Source organism: Erythrolamprus reginae, chromosome 10, assembly GCF_031021105.1.
Source record: "Erythrolamprus reginae isolate rEryReg1 chromosome 10, rEryReg1.hap1, whole genome shotgun sequence".
Lineage (NCBI taxonomy): Eukaryota > Metazoa > Chordata > Lepidosauria > Squamata > Dipsadidae > Erythrolamprus > Erythrolamprus reginae.
In genome coordinates, this window is record NC_091959.1 from 30,888,780 (window position 1) to 30,909,370 (window position 20,591).

The following is a 20,591-nucleotide window of genomic DNA, read 5'->3' on the forward strand; positions in this document are numbered from 1 at the left end:
TGAAAAAGAATCAGGAATAAAACACGGCAAACCTTAAAATTCCACTCGCTAAGGAGGAAAAAAGGCTTAAAGGGGAAAGGAGTTAAATAAAGACTCAGTGTGACAAATTACACAAGTCTTTCTGTTTTACAAATCACAACTTTGGCACACTGAATTCTCCTTTCCCCTCTCACATCATAAATAATCTTCCACATGTAAATAAATAAATATGGATGCCTCTCAGCAAAGCTGTCACTTTCATGTTGTCATTTTGATGCATTCTCTGCCTGGCTTGTTTTCATGGTTGGCCGTCATCTAGCATTTTTTGGGGGGGGGGAGAGGGGATGTAGCACAAAATCTCCTGTTGTTATTGTTATTGTTGTTGTTATTGTTGTTGTCGTTGGGCCAGCTCCTGCCCCAAGGACTGTGGGGGTGGATGTGGGTGAAACATCCAAATGTCACAGGCCTGTTTTGCTGCCCACAGCTTCGGGAAGTGAATTATCATTTTATTTATTATTTTATTTATTATTTGGATTTGTATGCCGCCCCTCTCCGAAGACTCGGGGCGGCTCACAACAAGTGAAAAACAATCCAATACATAATCCAATTAATTAAAATATTTAAAAATTTTAAAAAAACCCTATACTAACATACACACACACAAGCATACCATGTATAAATTCAACGTGCCCAGGGGGAGATGTTTAGTTTCCCCATGCCTGATGGCAAAGGTGGGTTTTGAGGAGTTTACGGAAGGCAGGAAGAGTAGGGGCAGTTCTGATCTCCGGGGGGAGTTGGTTCCAGAGAGTCGGTGCCGCCACAGAGAAGGCTCTCCCCCTGGGGCCCGCCAACCGACATTGTTTAGTTGACGGGACCCGGAGGAGGCCCACTCTGTGGGACCTAATCGGTCGCTGGGATTCGTGCGGCAGAAGGCGGTCTCGGAGATATTCTGGTCCGATGCCATGAAGGGCTTTAAAGGTCATAACCAACACTTTGAATTGTGACCGGAAACTGATCGGCAGCCAATGCAGACTGCGGAGTGATGGTGAAACATGGGCATACCTGGATAAGCCCATGACTGCTCTCTTAGCTGCATTCTGCACGATCTGAAGTTTCCGAACACTTTTCAAAGGTAGCCCCATGTAGAGAGCATTACAGTAGTCGAACCTCGAGGTGATGAGGGCATGAGTGACTGTGAGCAATGAGTCCCGGTCCAGATAGGGCCGCAACTGGTGCACCAGGCGAACCTGGGCAAACGCCCCCCCTCTCCACAGCTGAAAGATGGTTCTCTAATGTGAGCTGTGGATCGAGGAGGATGCCCAAGTTGCGGACCCTCTCTGAGGGGGTCAATAATTCCCCCCCCAGGGTAATGGACGGACAGATGGGATTGTCCTTGGGAGGCAAAACCCACAGCCACTCCGTCTTATCCCATCTGAAGAAGGGAGTGATTGTGTGATGGGACCATCAGAGGGGGGTTTGGCAGACAGCCCAGGAAAAAGCCAGTTATCATCTTCCTTATCTTCGATAGACTCTGATGAGGAAGCTGTGATAGACCCATGTATGCGTAGAGCTATGCATAGAAGAGAACAGCTTTGCAGATATTACAGGAGATAATAGAATCCACCTGTGGTTGGGTGGGGTTCAAGCAATCAGGGCTGCTGTTAAATGGGCAGCGTGCCAGCCTCGCAGTGTGGAAGATTATCTGATCGTGCTTGTGGAGTTTGCATTGCCGTTCCGGATTTTCCCAGGACCTTGTGTTTGGATTTCAAGACTCTGATCATAAATTATAGTGAGTTTAGAACGTCTGAAGAGGAGTAGCGGTGACGAATTCACTGATACTGGTTAATTGACTTGAGTTTATTATTTTTGTTATTTCACGACATTCAAGTTTGTTTGTTTTTACAAGTGAGTCCTTTAAATTCAAAAGAGGGTTTTTCTTCTATTTTTCTTTGGATAAAGAAACTATTGTTGCCTTGTCCTGTGTGTGTCTCTGTTTTTGCTACTTTTACATTTAACTGAAGGCTTGTGCCAAGAGCTGGCAGAACAGAATAATCTTCCACCCCTTCAGACACACACTGTTCCAGTTTGGGGTGTTTTTGTTCCTGTCTGCTTCTATTTTTTTGGCCCTTGTCTAACCATGGCTGCTGGTATGGAGGAAATGCAGGCAGAGGCAGTGTTTGATGCATTGATGATGGAAATGCAAGCTTTAACACAGACGGTGCTCCAGTTGCAGAACCAGGTGGAAATATTATCTCAGCAGCTTGCCATTCCACAGGTTCAACCAGCAGCTCCTCTCCACAGCCCCTACCAAGGAGGAAATGCTTCGTGGCCATGCCTGAAAAGTTTTGGGGTGATCAACGAATGTTTGCAGTGTTCCTCAGCCAGGTGCAGTTGTTTATTATCATTTTTTTGCCTCATTTTCCAAGGGATGTGGAGAAGGTGGCATTCCTCTGCAGCTTATTGGCCGGCCCCGCTGCCTCCTGGGTGTCTCCATTGCTGGACAGAGATGATCTGATACTGCAGGATTATACCGCTTTTTGCGCCCAGTTGCGACGGCAGTTTTCGGATCCAGAACAGGAGCAGACAGCCATGAGGGTGTTGAAGCAGTTGAAACAAGGCTCACGCCCATTAGCAGAATATCTAAGTGACTTTCGCAGTTTAATTGGACAGGTGCAGTGGAATGAGGCCGCCTTGATGGAGGCATTCCAGGACGGCTTGTCAGAAACAATGTAAGATGAGCTGGTGCATGAGGCCTTGCTGGGCACCTTGTATGAGCTGGAGCAGCACTGCTTGGCCATTGAGGCTTGGCTGCTGGCTTGAGAGGTGCTCTGGGCTGGGCGGTCCTCCCCCCCACATTTCTGGCATCATGCCTGTGCCTGCTCCATGGTGGGGGGTTCCTGTACCCCATCGCTTCATGCCAGCCCTGCCTCCAAGCATGGTGGATCGTGCCCCTGCAGGGGAGCCCATGGATGTGAGCTTCGTTCAATCCCGTCTGACATGGGAGGAGAGGGCGCATCGATGTGCATCAGGCCTGTGCTATTATTTCGGGGGAGCAGGTCATTTTGCGAATGCCTGTTCTTGCAAACGGCAGAGCACAGTTGCTGCTGCTGTCTCGATATCTCCCGGTCCGACTGCTGCCACCCCAACTCCTGCAGGACAGCTTCCAGAGTCTGCAGCAGTGTTTCCACCATATTCCCCGATTCCCCGATGGCAGTTCCCATGCCCCTGGTTTCTCCGCCGGCTGTGCAGTCAGGAAACGAGGACAGCCCAGCTTGGTGGCAATGCTAGGTCGGGCTGGCATTACATCTGCCCAGGATTCTTTGGCTAATGACTCCAGAATGTACCGTCATCTCACGATTAATGTCCAACTCCTTGTGGATCATTGTACTCAATTTATTTCAGCTCTTGCCCTCGTGGATTTGGGGGCCACCACAAATTTCCTGGATGAGGCATTCGCACAGAGACATTTGTTGCCCTTGTGTACTGTGAACCCCCCGTTGACTGTAGAAACGATAGTTGGGCGGGTGTTGTTGTCTGGGCCCATCCGATTTCAGACCTTGCCAGTGCGGATAAGCATTGGGACTCATGAAGAGGCTCTTCAATTTTACGTCACGTGGAACGTCCATTTCCCTATTGTTTTGGGGTTGTCATGGTTACGGGCACATAATCCTCATGTGGTGTGGTCGCGGAACATCATCACATTTTCCAGTCTACAGTGTGTGGACCATCATCGTCATGTTTGTGCATCGCAAGGGCCCATAATCTCCGCGGAAGTGTTACCTGAGTGCCTCACCGACTTCATGGACGTGTTTAATGAGAAAGAGATGGATCGGCTGCCGCTGCATCGAACCTATAATTGTGCTATAGAACTGTTTCCCGATGCAAAGCTTCCATCTGGTCGCTTATATTCTATGTCTGAACCCAAATTAGTGGCCCTCAAGGACTTCATAGACAAAAATCTGGCCAAAGGGTTCATCAGGCCCTCGACCTTACCTTTAACAGTGTCTGTCCTGTTTGTCAAGAAAAAGACTGGGGACTTACGTCTGTGCTGTGACTACCGGCATCTGAACGCTATCACAATGCACAACCGGTATCCTTTGCCACTGATTCCGGAATTAATGGAACGTTTACGAGCTGCCACTGTTTTTTCCAAGATAGATCTACACAGCACATATAATTTGGTGCGTATACGGCTGGGGGATGAGTGGAAAACAGCGTTTGGCACCCAATACGTGCATTTTGAGTATACCGTGATGCCCTTCAGCCTCACCAATGCCCCGGCGTTTTTCCAGCATTTGATGAATGATGTGTTCAGGGATATGTTAGACCATTTTGTGGTCATTTATCTGGATGACATTCTCGTGTACTCTTCATCACAGTCCAGTCATGTGGGACATTTGCGCCAGGTGCTGCACCATTTGCGAGAGCAGTATTTATATGCTAAGCTGGAGTAGTGTCAGTTTTTGCAGACCACCATCAAATTTTTAGGACATGTCATTTCTCCAGGGGGCATATACATGGACCCGGGCAAGGTGTTGGCGCTCACGACCTAGCAACCTCCATGGAGAGTAAAAAATGTGCAGAGGTTGTTGGGGTTTGCGAACTACTATCGCACGATCATCCCAGGGTTTGCCCAGCTGACCGCACCTCTCACCCGCTTGTTGCAGAAACACGTAACGTTTCAATGGGGTGAGGAGGAGCAGCGGGCCTTTGTGGCTCTCAGGGACACTTTTATGAAAGAGCCCTTGCTGCAGCATCCAGATCCACGTTGGCCATTTGTCGTGGAGACCAATGCCTCTGATGTTGCTGTCGGTGCTGTGCTTCTACAGGCCCATCCCGAAGATGGCACCCTGTTTCCATGCGCATACCACTTCAGAAAACTCACATCCTTGAATTACACTATCTGGGAAAAAGAACTGTTGGCGGTCAAGTCGGCGGTCAAGACGTGGAGACATCATCTCGAGGGCGCTCGGCAACAGGTAGACATCCGGACAGACCACAAGAATCTGGAGTATCTGCAAACAGTTGAACCAACAACAGATATGTTGGTCGTTCTTCTTCGCAAGGTTCCGATACATGCCAAGTTTCCAGAACCCCAGAGCGGATGCTTTTGCATCCAAAAGAACAGGCCCCATTACAAACGGTCCTGCCTGTGGAAACATTGGCTGCTACCCATGACCCCGTCAACTTGCAGAGGCGTATCCGTGAGATGCAGCAGGGGGATGGGTTTGTGGCACAGTGGGTGCGGGAGATGGTGCCCAATTCTCCCTGGACATTTGTGGATAGACTGCTCCGGTATCGTTGCCTTGTCCTGTGTGTGTGTCTGTTTTTGCTACTTTTACATTTAATTGAAGGCTCGTGCCAGGAGCTGGCAGAACATATTATTATTATTATTATTATTATTATTATTATTATTATTATTATTATTATTATTATTATTATTATTATGTTTTCCCCTTGCCTCAAAGACATGTCCATTTAATCTCCTTGACAATAGCATGGAGCTGATTTGCCATTATCTTGTCCAGAAAGACAAATCACCCATCCACCAACCCAAATGTTTTGGACTATCAGATATCCAAGGGATTTTCTGGCATTCTCCAATCTGCAGATAAAGTAGTCTTTTCAACTTGGCTTTTTTTTTGGGGGGGGGGATCAACTGATCATTTTTATTTCTATAATTTAAATATCTTTTAATGCTAATTAAAGTGGGCTTTCTCCGGGTCCCGTCAACTAAACAATGTCGGTTGGCGGGCCCCAGGGGAAGAGCCTTCTCTGTGGCGGCACCGGCCCTCTGGAACCAACTCCCCCCGGAGATTAGAACTGCCCCTACTCTCCTTGCCTTTCGTAAGCTCCTTAAGACCCACCTGTGTCATCAGGCATGGGGGAACTAAGACATCTCCCCCGGGCATATACAATTTATAAATGGTATGTGTGTATGTATGTGTGTTTAGAAAATGGGGTTTCTTTAAATGTTTTTAGTAGAAATTTAGATTTGTTGTAAATTGTTTTTCACTTTGTTGTGAGCCGCCCCGAGTCTGCGGAAAGGGGCGGCATACAAATCTAAATAAACATAAACATAATTAGTTTACATGTTGGAGGGAGGAAGCTATGATTGTTTAAACGAAGAAAGTTAAGATGCTCCATTAACTATGTATTAATTATTTCATATTTTAATTTATATTTATATTTTAATGCATAATTAATAACTATGTATCTGTTATTTTATATTTTATCTGCCTGTCCCATGCATCTGGAAAGGACTCGATAGGTGGACAAGAATGCCAAATCCAATCAGAATATTTGACTGACTATATGAGCAACTATCATCACCTTCATTATAATCCCCAAACCATTCCTTGATTCCCCTCCCTGCACCCCTGTACCGAATTGGAATGAATTTGCTTTCCCTTTGAAAAAAACAAAGCTTCCAAACTCATACTGTATATCAGCAGTTGGCAGCCTCAAACTTTTTTTCCTTTGAAGTTCCTGTTTTTCTCACCCTGAAATTCCAAGCCAGGGAATTGTCAGGTAATCAGCTCGGTGGGAGATTAACGCACAAATGGAGAAGAAATTAAAAAATAATGACAGCAAAATAAGGGACTGGCTGGAGCTGCAGAGTTAGCAGAAGAAAAGAAGAGTGAATGTTCTTTTACCTTCTCTGATCCTGCCAGTATTTTATTTTACTTTATTTTTTTTTTAAAGAAAATTCTACGCATTGGCTCCTTTATTCACCTTGATGCTATTAGCAGGTTGCCTTACAGGCTGTGCCAACCTTGGTGATACGGCTTGGCAGAGAACAGACATACACACATCTAAGAAAGCAATTCAAGGTATATTTTTAGGAAACATCCCGGTAATAGTTTCAGGTCTATTTATAATTTATTGGCCAAGCATCACTAAAATCCTTTTAATGTTCCCCAGATGAAGGACGTATTATTGACTTCTGATTAGCATCAACTCTGTAGAACTGGCCTCACTTGCTTTCTTTGACTAGGGTTGAGCCAAAAGTATTTGGAGTGTTACATAGACATTTGTGTGGGTGTGTATCATAGCTCTTCTCTTTCTGTCAGTATTGCCCCCAAGAATCATACTTGCCAATATTTGACCATATGGCTTTCACTTGTTCTCATTTTCAGAGTGTATCATCATAAGGACAAATCTGTTGGCTCATCTGGTTCACAGTGGGTTGGAGAAGACAATTTTTATAGGAGAACTGAAGTGCATAATGCTGAACGGTTAGAGATGGACCAGTGAGAACCAGTTATGAGTCTATCCTTAGCCATGGAAGTTCATACATTTCAACTGGATTTAACGGAACATAATTGTTGGTTTCATACAATCACAGAATACTCAGACTAATCACGCTACGGAGTAACATGAAGACACAATTTCACACAATGGATAAAATCCATGGTTGGTCTTACAACACACCAAAATGTTGTATTATCAGGCTCCCAAACCAAGAAAGATATGTTGAGGTTCTTCTAGACCAGTGGTTCTCAACCTTTCTAATGCCGCGACCCCTTAATACACTTCCTCATGTTGTGGTGACCCCCAATCATAGGTCTAGCACCAATTCTCCCAACAGAGCTCTAAGCTGACTGGCAGGAAGGTCAGAGGGACACCTCCCTGTAAACGCCTGATAGGTCAGATTGTAAAAATATGTTCCAAGGCACCAGAATAGAAGCTTCAGTTCCTAACATCATGGGAATTTTGTCTTTTCTCTTGGTCTTAGGTGACCCCCATGAAATGGTCATTCGATCCCCAATGGGGTCCTGACCCTCAGGTTGAGAACCACTGTTCTAGACAGTTTCCTTTATTGCTGCTCACTGATAGACAGAATCTTGCCAAACTAAAGTCCATAGTGACTGAACTAATGCTCAACATTAGGGATCAACTCACCAACTCCATATTACGTGGCATTGCTATTTCAAAATATCAAAGCCATCTGTGGGTTGAATAGCTGCATTCAATATGGTGTCATGTTTAGAATGATGGACTTCAGCAAATCTCCAGTCTACTGAAATATTGGTCTTGAGTGATCACCAGCTAATAAACCATTCTTCAATCTATCTTTACTAAAATGTTAGGAAGACAATGCTCTTCAAACATCTTGGAGGGTAGACATATTATTTTTTAAAGAAATTTCAAAGTTTCCCTGAAAGCAATACAAGAGCACAGCAGATCTTTCGGAAATCTTTTAGGAATATCAACTCAGGATCTCTTACCATTGCTAGTGGGACAATTCCCACTAGATCCTTTTGGCAAATGAAAATTTCAGAAAGGGCCATCTCTGTCATCTTCTTCTGAGGATATTCCACTTGCCAGGATATTGGCTGGGTTCCCGAAAGGCTGCTGAAACTGGCAATTTCAAAATTCAGTCGCACAACTTCGCTGAACATGTTATTGTTGTTGCTTCTGGATGATAAAGAAACAGAGAACAGGCATTAGACTGGGCAGGATGGCAAAGAATGATTTAAAAATAAGATCTAGACAACCAGCAAAATAACAATATACCACAAATGGACAATTGGAAAAAAAAGAATAGGATAATAAAAAATCAAAAATAACATTTGTCTTTAAGCAAATAAAATGACTATTTAACATACATTCCATTCATAGGCAGGGACTGATGACTAATGTCCCCATGCCTGTCAGCGCAAGTGTGTCTTCAGACTCTTGCGGAAGTCGAGGAGGGTGGGGGCAGTACGAATCTCTGGGGGGAGCTGATTCAAGAGGGCCAGAGCCCCCACAGAGAAGGCTCTTCCCCTAGGCCTGCCAAGTGACATTGTCTAGTTGATGGGACCTAGAGAAGGCTGACTTTGTGGGACCTGACCAGTCACTGGGATTCATGTGGCAGAAGGTGGTCCTGAAAGTAATCTGGTCCGATGCCGTGTAGGGCTTTATAGGTCATAATCAACACTTTGAATTGTGTTCAGAAGCTGATAGGCAGCCAATGCAGTCCAATACCATAACTGGGGGTGTTACAATCTTTGATGGGTCCTCAGTCTCAAACTCCCCCTCACTCTCACTCTCAGACTCGGGTGCCAAGAACACGAGCCTAGGATACTAATACACATCCATATCCTGGTCCTCGAAATCCATGACCAGCTGATCCAGACGTAGACCACTCACAACAGGAGGTACATGGCAGAAGGCAGTCCTGTACATATGGATGTGCAGTGAAACATCCGCAAAAGAAAAAAGAAGTCCAGTTGCCTCCTGGAAAAAAAAGCACCAAAAAAGCATCAAAGGCAGATGGGATACCAGTCATCAAAATATCCAGGTCTCCCTGCCCCAGTTCAAACCACCTCTCTTGTCACCACCAGTCAGCTAAATGTTAATTTTTTCTCAATGCAGCTTACACAGAAGAGTTCAAACACTGTGTAAAAAAGGGTGCCACTGGACAATTTTGCTCCCCTCCTCTGCTTAAAAGGAAAGATGGCATCAATTCCTTCAACCTTTTGGCTTTGGAGCCTTTGGATGTTTCTTCTCACTCTCTTCAAATCTCCTTAAATCCGTTGGCCCAAAACGATTACAAAAGGAGCTCGGTGGTGTTTTTCTGATGGAAGCTAACCTAACTCCGATGCCATCTCTTTCGTTCTTCCTTTGAGAAACTGCCTCGCTTTTTAGTATTCACCTGATGTGCCATTCTCCGGCTAAGAATGTGGAAAACAAAAGATCCTGAGAAAAGCATCACTTTTAAGGGCTTTAAAGTTGCAGGAAATGGGTACAATTAAGAGAGACATTCTCTTTATGAGAAGATGTGGGGAAAGAGGACTCGCTTCTTTAAAAAGAGATACTATTTATACATTTCCCCCTTATTTCTCTGTGTCAATAGGAAACCTGCCAACTAAAAAAACAAATTAGAAGTCTAATGAAGCGGAATTTTCCTCCCATAGGCTTATGCCTTAAGCTAGCTCACTGTGTCAGGTCAAGGTAGCCTTTAGAACGTTATTATACATAAGATACTGGAATGTGCAGAGATGTATAAGCTCACATTGGAAATAAAAGACATATGTAAATGTAAATGATCATATAAGACATATGACATAGTACTGTTAAAAATGTTTGTTGGTATGTATGCCAATTGTATGAATGGTGTGTAGGTATATGAGTATGACCGCCATTTCTTATAATAACTTTTTAAAGGGGTTTTAGTTTGTTAATATTTTAGCCTTAGATAATGTTTCGTCTTCTTTTACTGTTTTGTATCTATTTATTGTATTCGTACTGTTGTTGTAAGCTGCCGAGTCCTTGAGGATTGGGCAGCATAGAAGTTGAATAAATAAATAAAATAAATAAATTGGAAAAATGGGGGGGGGGGAGGTTATGATATATGACTACTTCAGCTTCAACTGCAATAATTCATGAGCACACAATAGATTCAAGCTTAAGGTAAACCAAACCTGATGGCAGAAAATACAACTTCAGCAACAGAGTGGTCAATGCCTGGAATACATTACCTGATTCTGTGGTTTCTTCCCCAAATCCCCAAAACTTTAACCTCAGACTATCTAGTGTGGACCTCACCCTGTTTCTTAGAGGTCTAAAAGGGGCATACATAAGTGCACCAGCATGCCTACTCTGCCTGTCCTAATGTCCCTCTTAATGTATGAGCAGAGTAATCCTTGTTTACCAAGGTTGTGCACACAAAGAAATGTTTAGATTGAGATTAGTTGTGAATAACTACTCAGCCACACACAGATATACTAACTCGAATTAAGGTTGAAAAATAACATATTCCAATAAACAGTCTAAAGTCATACACATAATAAGTCAGAATAACAATCCAAATACTGTATTACCAAGTACATAGTCTTTCTTACCAGTTGTCTTTGTCATAATCAGCAAACAAAGATATCAAGCCTAAACATATTTTAGCTGTAATACATGACTACAATACAGAGAGATTGCAGAGAAAAAGCAGAGAATATGTAACAGTGAGTAGCCATTAACAGTGAGTAGCCAGACAAAGAGAAACAGAGAGGGTGACTCAGAGAAATAAGCTATAAACTCTAGCTCCCTCTTATTGCAGTCTGCAACACCTGCAGTCAATATATTGCCAACCCAACAGTTATGGGCAGAGTTACTCAAAACTACCTCATGTTTATACTTTTACTGTAATCTTAATATATGCTTGACAAAAAATTAATTTTTTTTAAAAATTAAAAAATCACAAAAGACTTCTGAGAAGACAATGCAGCTTCCCCAAGTTGGATAATAAGGAACAAGAAGGGACAAAACTGCAGCATTACAATGGAAGCCCTACCCTTTTTGCACATGTTGCGACACTGCATGCATGAACATAGGGGACAGAGGGCACACCATGTGCACCTAGCAGATTTCTCATTTGTAGATGAGCAAAAGCTGCTTCAGTACCTTGGAGAGCTTCAGACATAAGCCATCCTCCATTGCAACTCTTGATATTTTCATAGAATCATAGAAACCTAGGGTCGGGAGGAACCTTGGAGGTCTTCCAGTATTTCATCTCTTGATATTTTCATAGATCATATGAAAGGGACTTTATTTATTTAATTAATTAATTTAATTGGATTTATAAGCTGCCCAAGTCCAAACGGACTCCTGGTAGCATACATAAGTAAAACCATACACAACAATAAAACAATTAAAAACCCACTATAAAGCATTCATCCCTACTAGGCCGAAGCAAGGTGCTATAGTTCAATGGCCCCAGGCTTGCCAGCAAATCCATTTTTAGGGCCTTCCGGAAAGCCAGGAGGCTGGGGGCCGAGCGGATCTCTGGCGATAGTTGGTTTCAGAGAGCCGGGGCTGCCACAGAGAAGGCCCTTCCCTATGGTCCCACCAATTAACACTGTTTGATCGATGGGACCTGGGGAAGGCCAATTCTGTCACACTGGGAAGTGTGAGGCAGAAGACAGTCCCATAAGTAATCTGGTCGGTCACAGTCGGTGTTAGTGGGGGGTCAGAGGTCGACCTCTAGGTTACTCCCTTGTGGGATGCCTCAGGGATCGGTCCTCTCCCCCCTTCTATTTAATATCTACATGAAACCGCTGGGTTAGATCATCCAAGGGCATGGGGTGAGATATCATCAGTATGCAGATGATACCCAGCTTTACATCTCCACCTCTTGTCCAGTCAGTGAAGCAGTGGAAGTGATGTGCCGGTGCCTGGAGGCTGTTGGGGTCTGGATGGGTGTCAACAGACTCAAGCTCAACCCGGATAAGACGGAGTGGCTGTGGGTTTTGCCTCCCAAAGACAATTCCATCTGTCCGTCCATCACCCTGGGGGGGGGAGTCACTAACCCCCTCAGAGAGGGTTCGCAACTTGGGCGTCCTCCTCGATCCACAGCTCACATTAGAGAAACATCTTTCAGCTGTGGCGAGGGGGGCGTTTGCCCAGGTTCGCCTGGTGCACCAGTTGCGGCCCTATTTGGACCGGGAGTCACTGCTCACAGTCACTCATGCCCTCATCACCTCGAGGCTCGACTACTGTAATGCTCTCTACATGGGGCTACCTTTGAAAAGTGTTCGGAAACTTCAGATCGTGCAGAATGCAGCTGCGAGAGCTATCATGGGCTTTCCTAAATATGCCCATGTCACACCAACACTCCGCAGTCTGCATTGGTTGCCGATCAGTTTCCGGTCACAATTCAAAGTGTTGGTTATGACCTATAAAGCCCTTCATGGCACCGGACCAGAATATCTCCGGGACCGCCTTCTGCCGCACGAATCCCAGCGACCAGTTAGGTCCCACAGAGTTGGCCTTCTCCGGGTCCCGTCAACTAAACAATGTCATTTGGCAGGACCCAGAGGAAGAGCCTTCTCTGTGGCGGCCCCGACCCTTTGGAACCAACTCCCCCCGGATATCAGAGTTGCCCCCACCCTCCTAGCCTTTCGTAAGCTCCTTAAAACCCACCTCTGTCATCAGGCATGGGGGAATTGACATGTTCCCTCCCCCTAGGCTTATAAAATTTATGCATGGTACGCTAGTGTGTATGATTGGTTTTAATTTGTGGTGTTTTTTTTAAATTAACTTAAATATTAGATTTGTTTTACATTGTATTGTTATTGCTGTGAGCCGCCCCGAGTCTGCGGAGAGGGGCGGCATACAAATCTGATTAAACTTAAACTTAAACTTAAACCTTAAATTGCGTTCAGAGACTGATTGGAAGCCAGTGCAGCTTACGGAGAGTTGGTGTGATGTGGGTGTACCGAGGCACACCCACAACAGCTCACCCTGCTGCATTCTGGACTAACTGTAATCTCTGTATGCTCTTTAAGGGTAGCCCCATGTAAAGTGCATTGCAGTAATTGAGCCTCGAGGAGCTAAGGGCATAAGTGACTCTATCCAAATAGGACTGCAACTGGTGCACAAGGCACAGCTATGCAAAGGTCCCCCTTGCCACTGCCGAAAGATGTTCTAATTTCACCTGAAAATCTAGGAGGGCTCCCAAGTTGTGGACCCACTCTGAGGGGATTAAAATCCCCTCCTGCTGAGTTATGGATGGACAGATGGAACAGTTCTTGGGAGGCAAAACCGACAGCCGGTTAGTCTTGGTAGGGTTGAGGTTGAGTCTGTTGAAGTCTTTAGAGGTCTTCTAGTCCACCCCTCTGCCCAAGGCAGGAGTCCTTATTCCAGACAAATGGTTGGCTAATCTCTTATTGAAAACTTCCAGCAATGAAGCACCCACAACTTCTGGAAGCAAGCCATTCCACTCTGTTCTTGCTGATGGGAATATCTCTGATCTCTCTCTCTCTGATAAGCTTCCATCCATTGTTTTTTGTCCTGCACTCTAGTGCTTTGGAGAATAGGTCTTCTCTGTGACAGCCCTTCAAGTATTGGAAGATACTCATGTCTCCTCTGAGCCTTCTCTTCATTAGGATCCCTTCGCCATTCATCACACCATTTAGCCTCCAGATCCAACTGGCTTCTAACACGAAAAGTCAGTGTCAGGCTAAAGCCATGAATGATAGCCCTGGATGAAGCAGCAGAAGTGTACAAGAAGCAAGCTGACTGTCAGGGTTCCAACAGCATTGAAAATGAAATCAGGATCCAAGGCAAAGTATTCCACAAGTTCCAATTTATTAGCAGAGCTATGTCAGTGCATCTGGGAGAAACCCAAATCTGAACTCCCAGGGGTTTCTCCACCCAGTTGAAAGTTTGAGCCCTTGTCCACACATCCCCAAGTCCATCACACTAACCAATCTTCATTTGCCAACTTGGCAGCAGCTCCCATCTCCTTCCGTGCAGGTGCAGAAGTGCACAGACAAAAGATGACCTTGACTATCTAGAAAGAATTTGTTATGGCTACCTGGAGACATCCCTCATGCAATGACCCCTCCCAAATTCCCACAGCAAAGAATATGTTTTAAAATAGCATAAAGTGCGGAGAGGGGCGGCATACAAATCTAATAAACATAAACATAAACATAAAATGGCTTTGGCCCGAAACTGACAAGCACCAATCACTCCAGCCCCACTTCCATGTGGGGAACAAAGACTGGAACATTCAACTTTCAACTTTCAACCAACACAGGAAGCTTCAGATTCGGGTTTTACACAGATGTATCAACATAGAATAGAATAGAATAGAATAGAATTCTTTATTGGCCAAGTGTGATTGGACACACAAGGAATTTGTCTTTGGTGCAGATGCTCTCAGTGTACATAAAAGAAAAATATACATTTGTCAAGAATCATGTGTTACAACACTTAATGATTGTCATAGGGGTCAAATAGGCATATGAAGAAACAATCAATATTAATAAAAATCTTAGGATACAAGCAACAAGTTACAGTCATACAGTCCTAAGTGTGAGGGAAAGGATGATAGGAATAATGAGAAAAACCTAGTAGAAATAGAAGTGCAGACTTAGTAAAAAGTTTGCCATCGTTGAGGGAATTATTTGTTTAGTAGAGTGATGGCGTTCGGAAAAAAATGTTATTGTGTCTAGTTGTCTTGGTGTGCAATGCTCTGTAGTGACATTTTGAGGGTAGGAGTTGAAACAGTTTGTGTCCAGGATGCAAGGGGTCAGTAAATATTTTCCCTGCCCTCTTTTTGACTTGTGCAGTATACAGGTCCTCAATGGAAGGCAGGTTGGCAGCCATTGTTTTACCTGCAGTTCTGATTCTCCTCTGAAGTCTGTGTCGGTCTTGTTGGATTGCAGAACCAAACCAGACAGTTATAGAGGTGCAGATGACAGACTCAATGATTCCTCTGTAGAACTGGATCAGCAGCTCCTTGGGCAGTTTGAGCTTCCTGAGTTGATGCAGAAAGAACATTCTTTGTTGTGCTTTTTTGATGATGTTTTTGATGTTAGGTGACCATTTTAGGTCTTAAGATATGAGAGAACCTAGAAATTTGAAGGTCTCTAGTATTGATACTGTGCTGTCTAGTATTGTGAGAGGTGGAAGGGTGGAAGGGTTTCTCCTAAGGTCTACCACCATTTCTACGGTTTTGAGTGTGTTCAGTTCTAGATTGTTCCGGTCACACCTCAAGGTTAGTTGTTCAACCTCCTGTCTATATGCAGATCCATCATTGTCTCAAATGAGTCTGATCATGTATCTGAGGTGATTTTTCCTAGCTTCACATGCTGCTTCCTGTCTGTTAGGAAGCTTGTGATCCACTTACCTGGCCCTGCTAATAAATTGGAACTTTGAGGAATACTTTGCCTTGGATTCTGATTTAATTTTGGATGCTATTTGGAATGCTGACAGTCAGTGAAGAAGTTGGGTTGCATGCAACATAACCTAACAAGCATGACAAAAAGGATTGTAAAATCAGAAGTGACTTGGTTCTCAATTGTGATTGCAAGTCAGAGACTACCAGGGGAGTTGTGTTGAATTTATATTTTTTGACAAAGAAATAAAGGGAGACTAATATAGATCCATTTCAAGATATTTAGTTCTCGTCAGCTAGACAGGCCCTTCTGCGTTTCAAACCCGGACTACTTCTATATTAGGTAGCTGTATTAATCTCTAAGCCACAGGCTCTCCTCGCAGAAGCATTATCCTCCATCCCAGGTTGCCCTGGTAGATCGGTCTTACTGGAAAAAACACTGACCATATTTTTTGGAATACAAGAGACACCCCCCCCCACCTAAAAGTGGGTGAAAAGTTTGGTATGTCTCATACAGTGAATGTTACAGGGAATGTTGGTGCAATGCCAACCAGCTATTCTAGTACGGGCCATGGCAGCAATGGCAAATGGGCTGTGGTGGTAAATGGGCTGTGGCAAATGGGCCAGGTGAATACTGGATAGATGCTGGGGGGCAGAGGCATACTTTCCCCCCCTTGTTTTCCTCCTCCCAAAAAGGTAGGTGCATTTTATAATCTGGAGCATCTTATACTCTGAAAAATATCGTAATCTCTTCCCTGTTATAGCCAACAAAATGAGGAACATGCGGAAGCCGGTCTTTTAGCACTTCACAAGCATGCGCCTGCGTGAAGCAGCTGTGCGTTGCGTCAAGGAGCAAACCAACAGTGAAGACAACCAGGACACCCCGCCTGGTCTGAGGGAAGTCCTGCCTTAGCACTTGGCCATCACAGGTGCCCCTGTGTCGAGCTGGCCCCACCTCCTGGCCATGCCCCCCAAGGTCAAACGCAACCCTGATGCAGCCCTCAGTGAAATCAAGTTTGACACCCCTGCCAGTAGAGTTATTTTTTTTAAATGAGCCTTGGTGGTGCAGAGGTTAGAGTGCAGTACTGCAAGCTGCTTCTGCTGACTGAAGTTCATCAGTTCAAATCTCACCACTGGCTCAAGGTTGACTCAGCCTTCCATCCTTCCGAAGTGGGTCAAATGTGGACCCAGATTGTAGGGGGTGATAGGCTGACTCGGTAAACCACATAAAGAAGGCTGCAAAGTGGTATATAAATCTAAGTGCTATTGCTATTGTTGTTTTCCTTCCTTCCTCCCTCCCTCCTTCCCTCCTTCCCTCCCTTCCTTCCTCCCTCTGACTGCCAGCAGTTCGATCCTGATCAGCCTTCCCTCCTTCCAATGTGGGTTAAATGAGGACCCAGATTGTTTGGGGCAAGAGGCTAGCTCTGTAATATAAGTCTAAGTGCTATTGCTACTACTATTTTAAGGAGGGCAATGAATCTCTATTGAAATGAGATTTTTTTAAAAAAAAATTCTTTCAGCGGATCAGGGGTGCAAACCCTACTTCAGCTCAGGCCCTGTAAGGAGTTCTCGGGATCATGCTTCAAAATATAGTTCAGCCCAGTCCAGTTAGCTCAAATGAAGCTTTGTTGCAGTCATACGCAGTACTTTAATCCCCAGCCTGAAGCAGAAGATATGGTAAAAATGCTCGTCTTTTTATTGGTTATGCAGAGAAAATTACCTCACAAAGAAATGTATTGAAAGCTGAAGCATTTTAAGGAGAAAGAATTTCAGTGTGTATGTGTGTCTATTTGCCAACACAGCTATTTTCCCCCTTCCCAAAGCAATTTCCATATTCTTTTTATTTATCCACGGAAACACGTCTTCAAGCGGAAAGCTGCAATGCAGTTCTAATATACAAGAGTAGCCCGACTGGTGCAACTATTCACAGCTTTATCAATCCCAAATGCAGAATTCCAGTCCTAATAATAAGAAATAAAATACAAGAGTAGCCCGACTGGTGCAACTATTCACAGCTTTATCAATCCCAAATGCAGAATTCCAGTCCTAATAATAAGAAATAAAATACTCTCCAAGCTACTAGATAGAATATAGAATATATAGAATAATGGAGTTGGAAGGAACTTTGCAGGTTTTCTGAGCTGACAAGTGGTTCTGTTTTTTATTTTTATTTTTTTAAATTGATTTCTAGCACTGCTTCTTTTATTTCTCTAAATTCTCCTATCTCATTCCTTTTGATTAGTACCGCCATTTCCTTTGTAATTGTACAACGTATGTTTAACATTCTACTGGTGCCCTCTTGCACTTCTTTCCAAAAATTCTGCACTACCAGACATTCCCAAATCATATGCATAAACACCCCTTTATCTTGACACCCGTGCCAACCAATATTCTTAACATTCTGCTGAAAGTATGCAAGCTGAGCAGATGTGTAATACTACATTTTCCTTCTCGTTTCCCTAACCCTTGTATTCTTAATTTTCCTTATATTTTCCACTATACTCTTCATCTCTTGCATATCTACTTGTAATTCACTTTGCCACCATTTAGCGCTGATAGGTGGTTCTGAAAAACAGAGAATCAGGGGGTTGGACTAGAAGACCTCCAATGTCCTTTCCAATCTTATTATTCTATTCTATTTCAGAATAATAATAGAACAGAATCTATTCCCTTTTATTATTTTTCTATTGTATTTTGTGTTCTAAATGTAACCTGTACAGTATTTGTGATCACAATTAAGCCCAACATTTCTGTTGTTCAGTGAGACTTTTGCTTCATTTTACGACCTTTCATGCCACAGTTGTTAAACAAATCACTGCAGTTTGATAAAATACAAATGAAGACAGTTATTAAGTGAATCTAGCTACCCCATTGTTAGAAGGTCAGAAAAGGGGATCACGTGATCCCCAGGATACTGCAACTGTTGCCAAGCATTTGGATTCTGATGATGTGATTGTGAGGATGCTGCAAACGTTGTAACTCTGAAAAATGGTCACAAATCACTTTGGGTTTGGGTTTGGCTAGTCTAAAGAAAAGAAAAATTAGGGAAGACATGACAACAGCCTTCCAGTATTTGAGGGGCTGCCACAAAGAAGAGGGAGTCAAATTATTCTCCAAAACACTTGTGGGCAAGACAAGAAACAATGGATGGAAACTAATCAAGGAACGAAGCAAGCTGGAATTAAGGAGAAATTTCCTGACAGTGAGAACAATTAACCAGTGGAACAGCTTGCCACCAGAAATTGTGAATGCTTCATTACTGGATGTTTTTAAGAAGAGACTGGGCAGTCACTTGTCTGAGATGGAATAGGTTCTCCTGCTTGAGCAGGGGGCTGGACTAGAAGACCTCCAAACTCCCTTCCAGCTCTATTCTGTTCTATTCAACTTTTTCCAGTGCTGTTGTAACTTTGAACAGTCACTAAATGGGCTGCTATAAGTCAAGGACTATCTGTAGTTATTTAAGAAAATTGGAACCCTAAGCAAACTTATTTGCTCTCAAATGAATGCTTTTAACGGGTAAATTCCATGCAACTTATCTTGGCTTAGGTTTGTTTTCAACACAACATTGTTATTCCCAAATACACAAGGATGCAAGTCAGCAGATAACACTAGTCTCTCCATTAAGCCGAATCAGAGGAAGGACCACCCTTGCTAAAGTAGTCTGTTGATTCGCCGAGAAGAACCAAATTAAAGGACATTGTGGAAGAAGAATTGAGGCCTTTGAGGGTTTATAGAATGGAGGAGAAGGATTTGTGGTTCTTGGTGCTCTCTAAGCTTGTTTCATTTCTTTTTAAATATCTTTAATATCTTTTCTTGTTTATTTTGTCCTGCAACTGTACATCCTTTGATGAATAAGTATATTTATTGGTCATTCATGGCCAAGATACAAAGTTATGGTTTTCCCAGTTGCAATGTATGGCTGTAAAGGTTGGATCATAAAAAGGGCTGAGCACCAAAGAATGGAAATCTTTGAACTCTGGTGCTGGAGAAGACTCCTGCAAGTCCCTTAAACTGCAAGGCGATCCAACTGGTTAGTCCTAGAGGAGATCAACCCTGGCTGCTCTTTAGAAGGCCAGATCCTGAAGATGGATCTCAAATACTTTGGCAGCCTAATGAGAAGGAAGGACTCACTGGAGAAGAGCCCAATGCTGGGCACGATGGAGGGCAAAAGAAGAAGGGGACGACAGAGGAAGTGGCTGGATGGAGTCACTGAAGCAGTCGGCATGAACTGAAATGGACTCTGTGGGATGGTAGAGGACAGGAAGGCCTGGAGGAACTTTGTCCATGGGGTCGACATGGGTCAGACATGACTTCACAACTAACAACAAAGGGATGAATCAGTAATATTTTGGTGCACATCTGTAATCCTTTTCTAGAGGATAGTCACTCAACCAAATTGTTTGTGTTGAATGTCCATCTTTGCATGTTGGTCCAGCTGATGGATCAGCAAACAAAACAGGGAGTCAAATGGATTGAACGGTCGTCATGATTTTGTTCACAAAACCCCTGCCCTGAGCAATAAAAACGCAATATAGGGCAATAAAAGCAACAATATTCCAAACTCTGTAAAAAATGTTAAGGATGGGCACAGATGTCCGTGAGCACCAGAGGCTAAAATAGATGGGAATTCATCATCAACCAGGGTCTGAATTGCCTGTCCAGCTCCTCTTTACTATCTTTGACTCTCTAATAGGGCCAAGAAGGAGCCATCTCCCTTCGTGTTCTGCAATTCTTTGTAACTATTGATGCTTTCCCTTTTTGACAGGGAGGAACAAAGTTATTTATGACAAGTAAAAGAACTGAGAATATTGGAGGTGCAAATGGAACCGTCTCTTTTTCTCCACAAGCTTAAATGAAAACAGGGATTTCAATGAAGCACCAAGAAGAGGTAGGAAGGCACAGAGGGTTTGACTCAACTGAACTCAACTTGGTGATTGACCCAAAGTCACCCAGCTGGCTTTCATGTCTAAGGTGGAACTAGAAGGCAGAGTTTCCTGATGATTGG

The 20,591-nt window shown here is 43.8% G+C and overlaps 1 protein-coding gene across 1 annotated transcript in view; it reads right to left on the minus strand.

Annotated features, from left to right (window-relative positions):
• Positions 1 to 20,591, minus strand: part of TMEM132C (transmembrane protein 132C) — a 161,565-nt gene that overhangs the window by 55,883 nt on the left and 85,091 nt on the right. Inside the window, 1 exon segment of the mRNA XM_070762105.1 lies at positions 8,211 to 8,400. Within this exon segment, the coding sequence (XP_070618206.1) occupies positions 8,211 to 8,400 (190 nt within the window).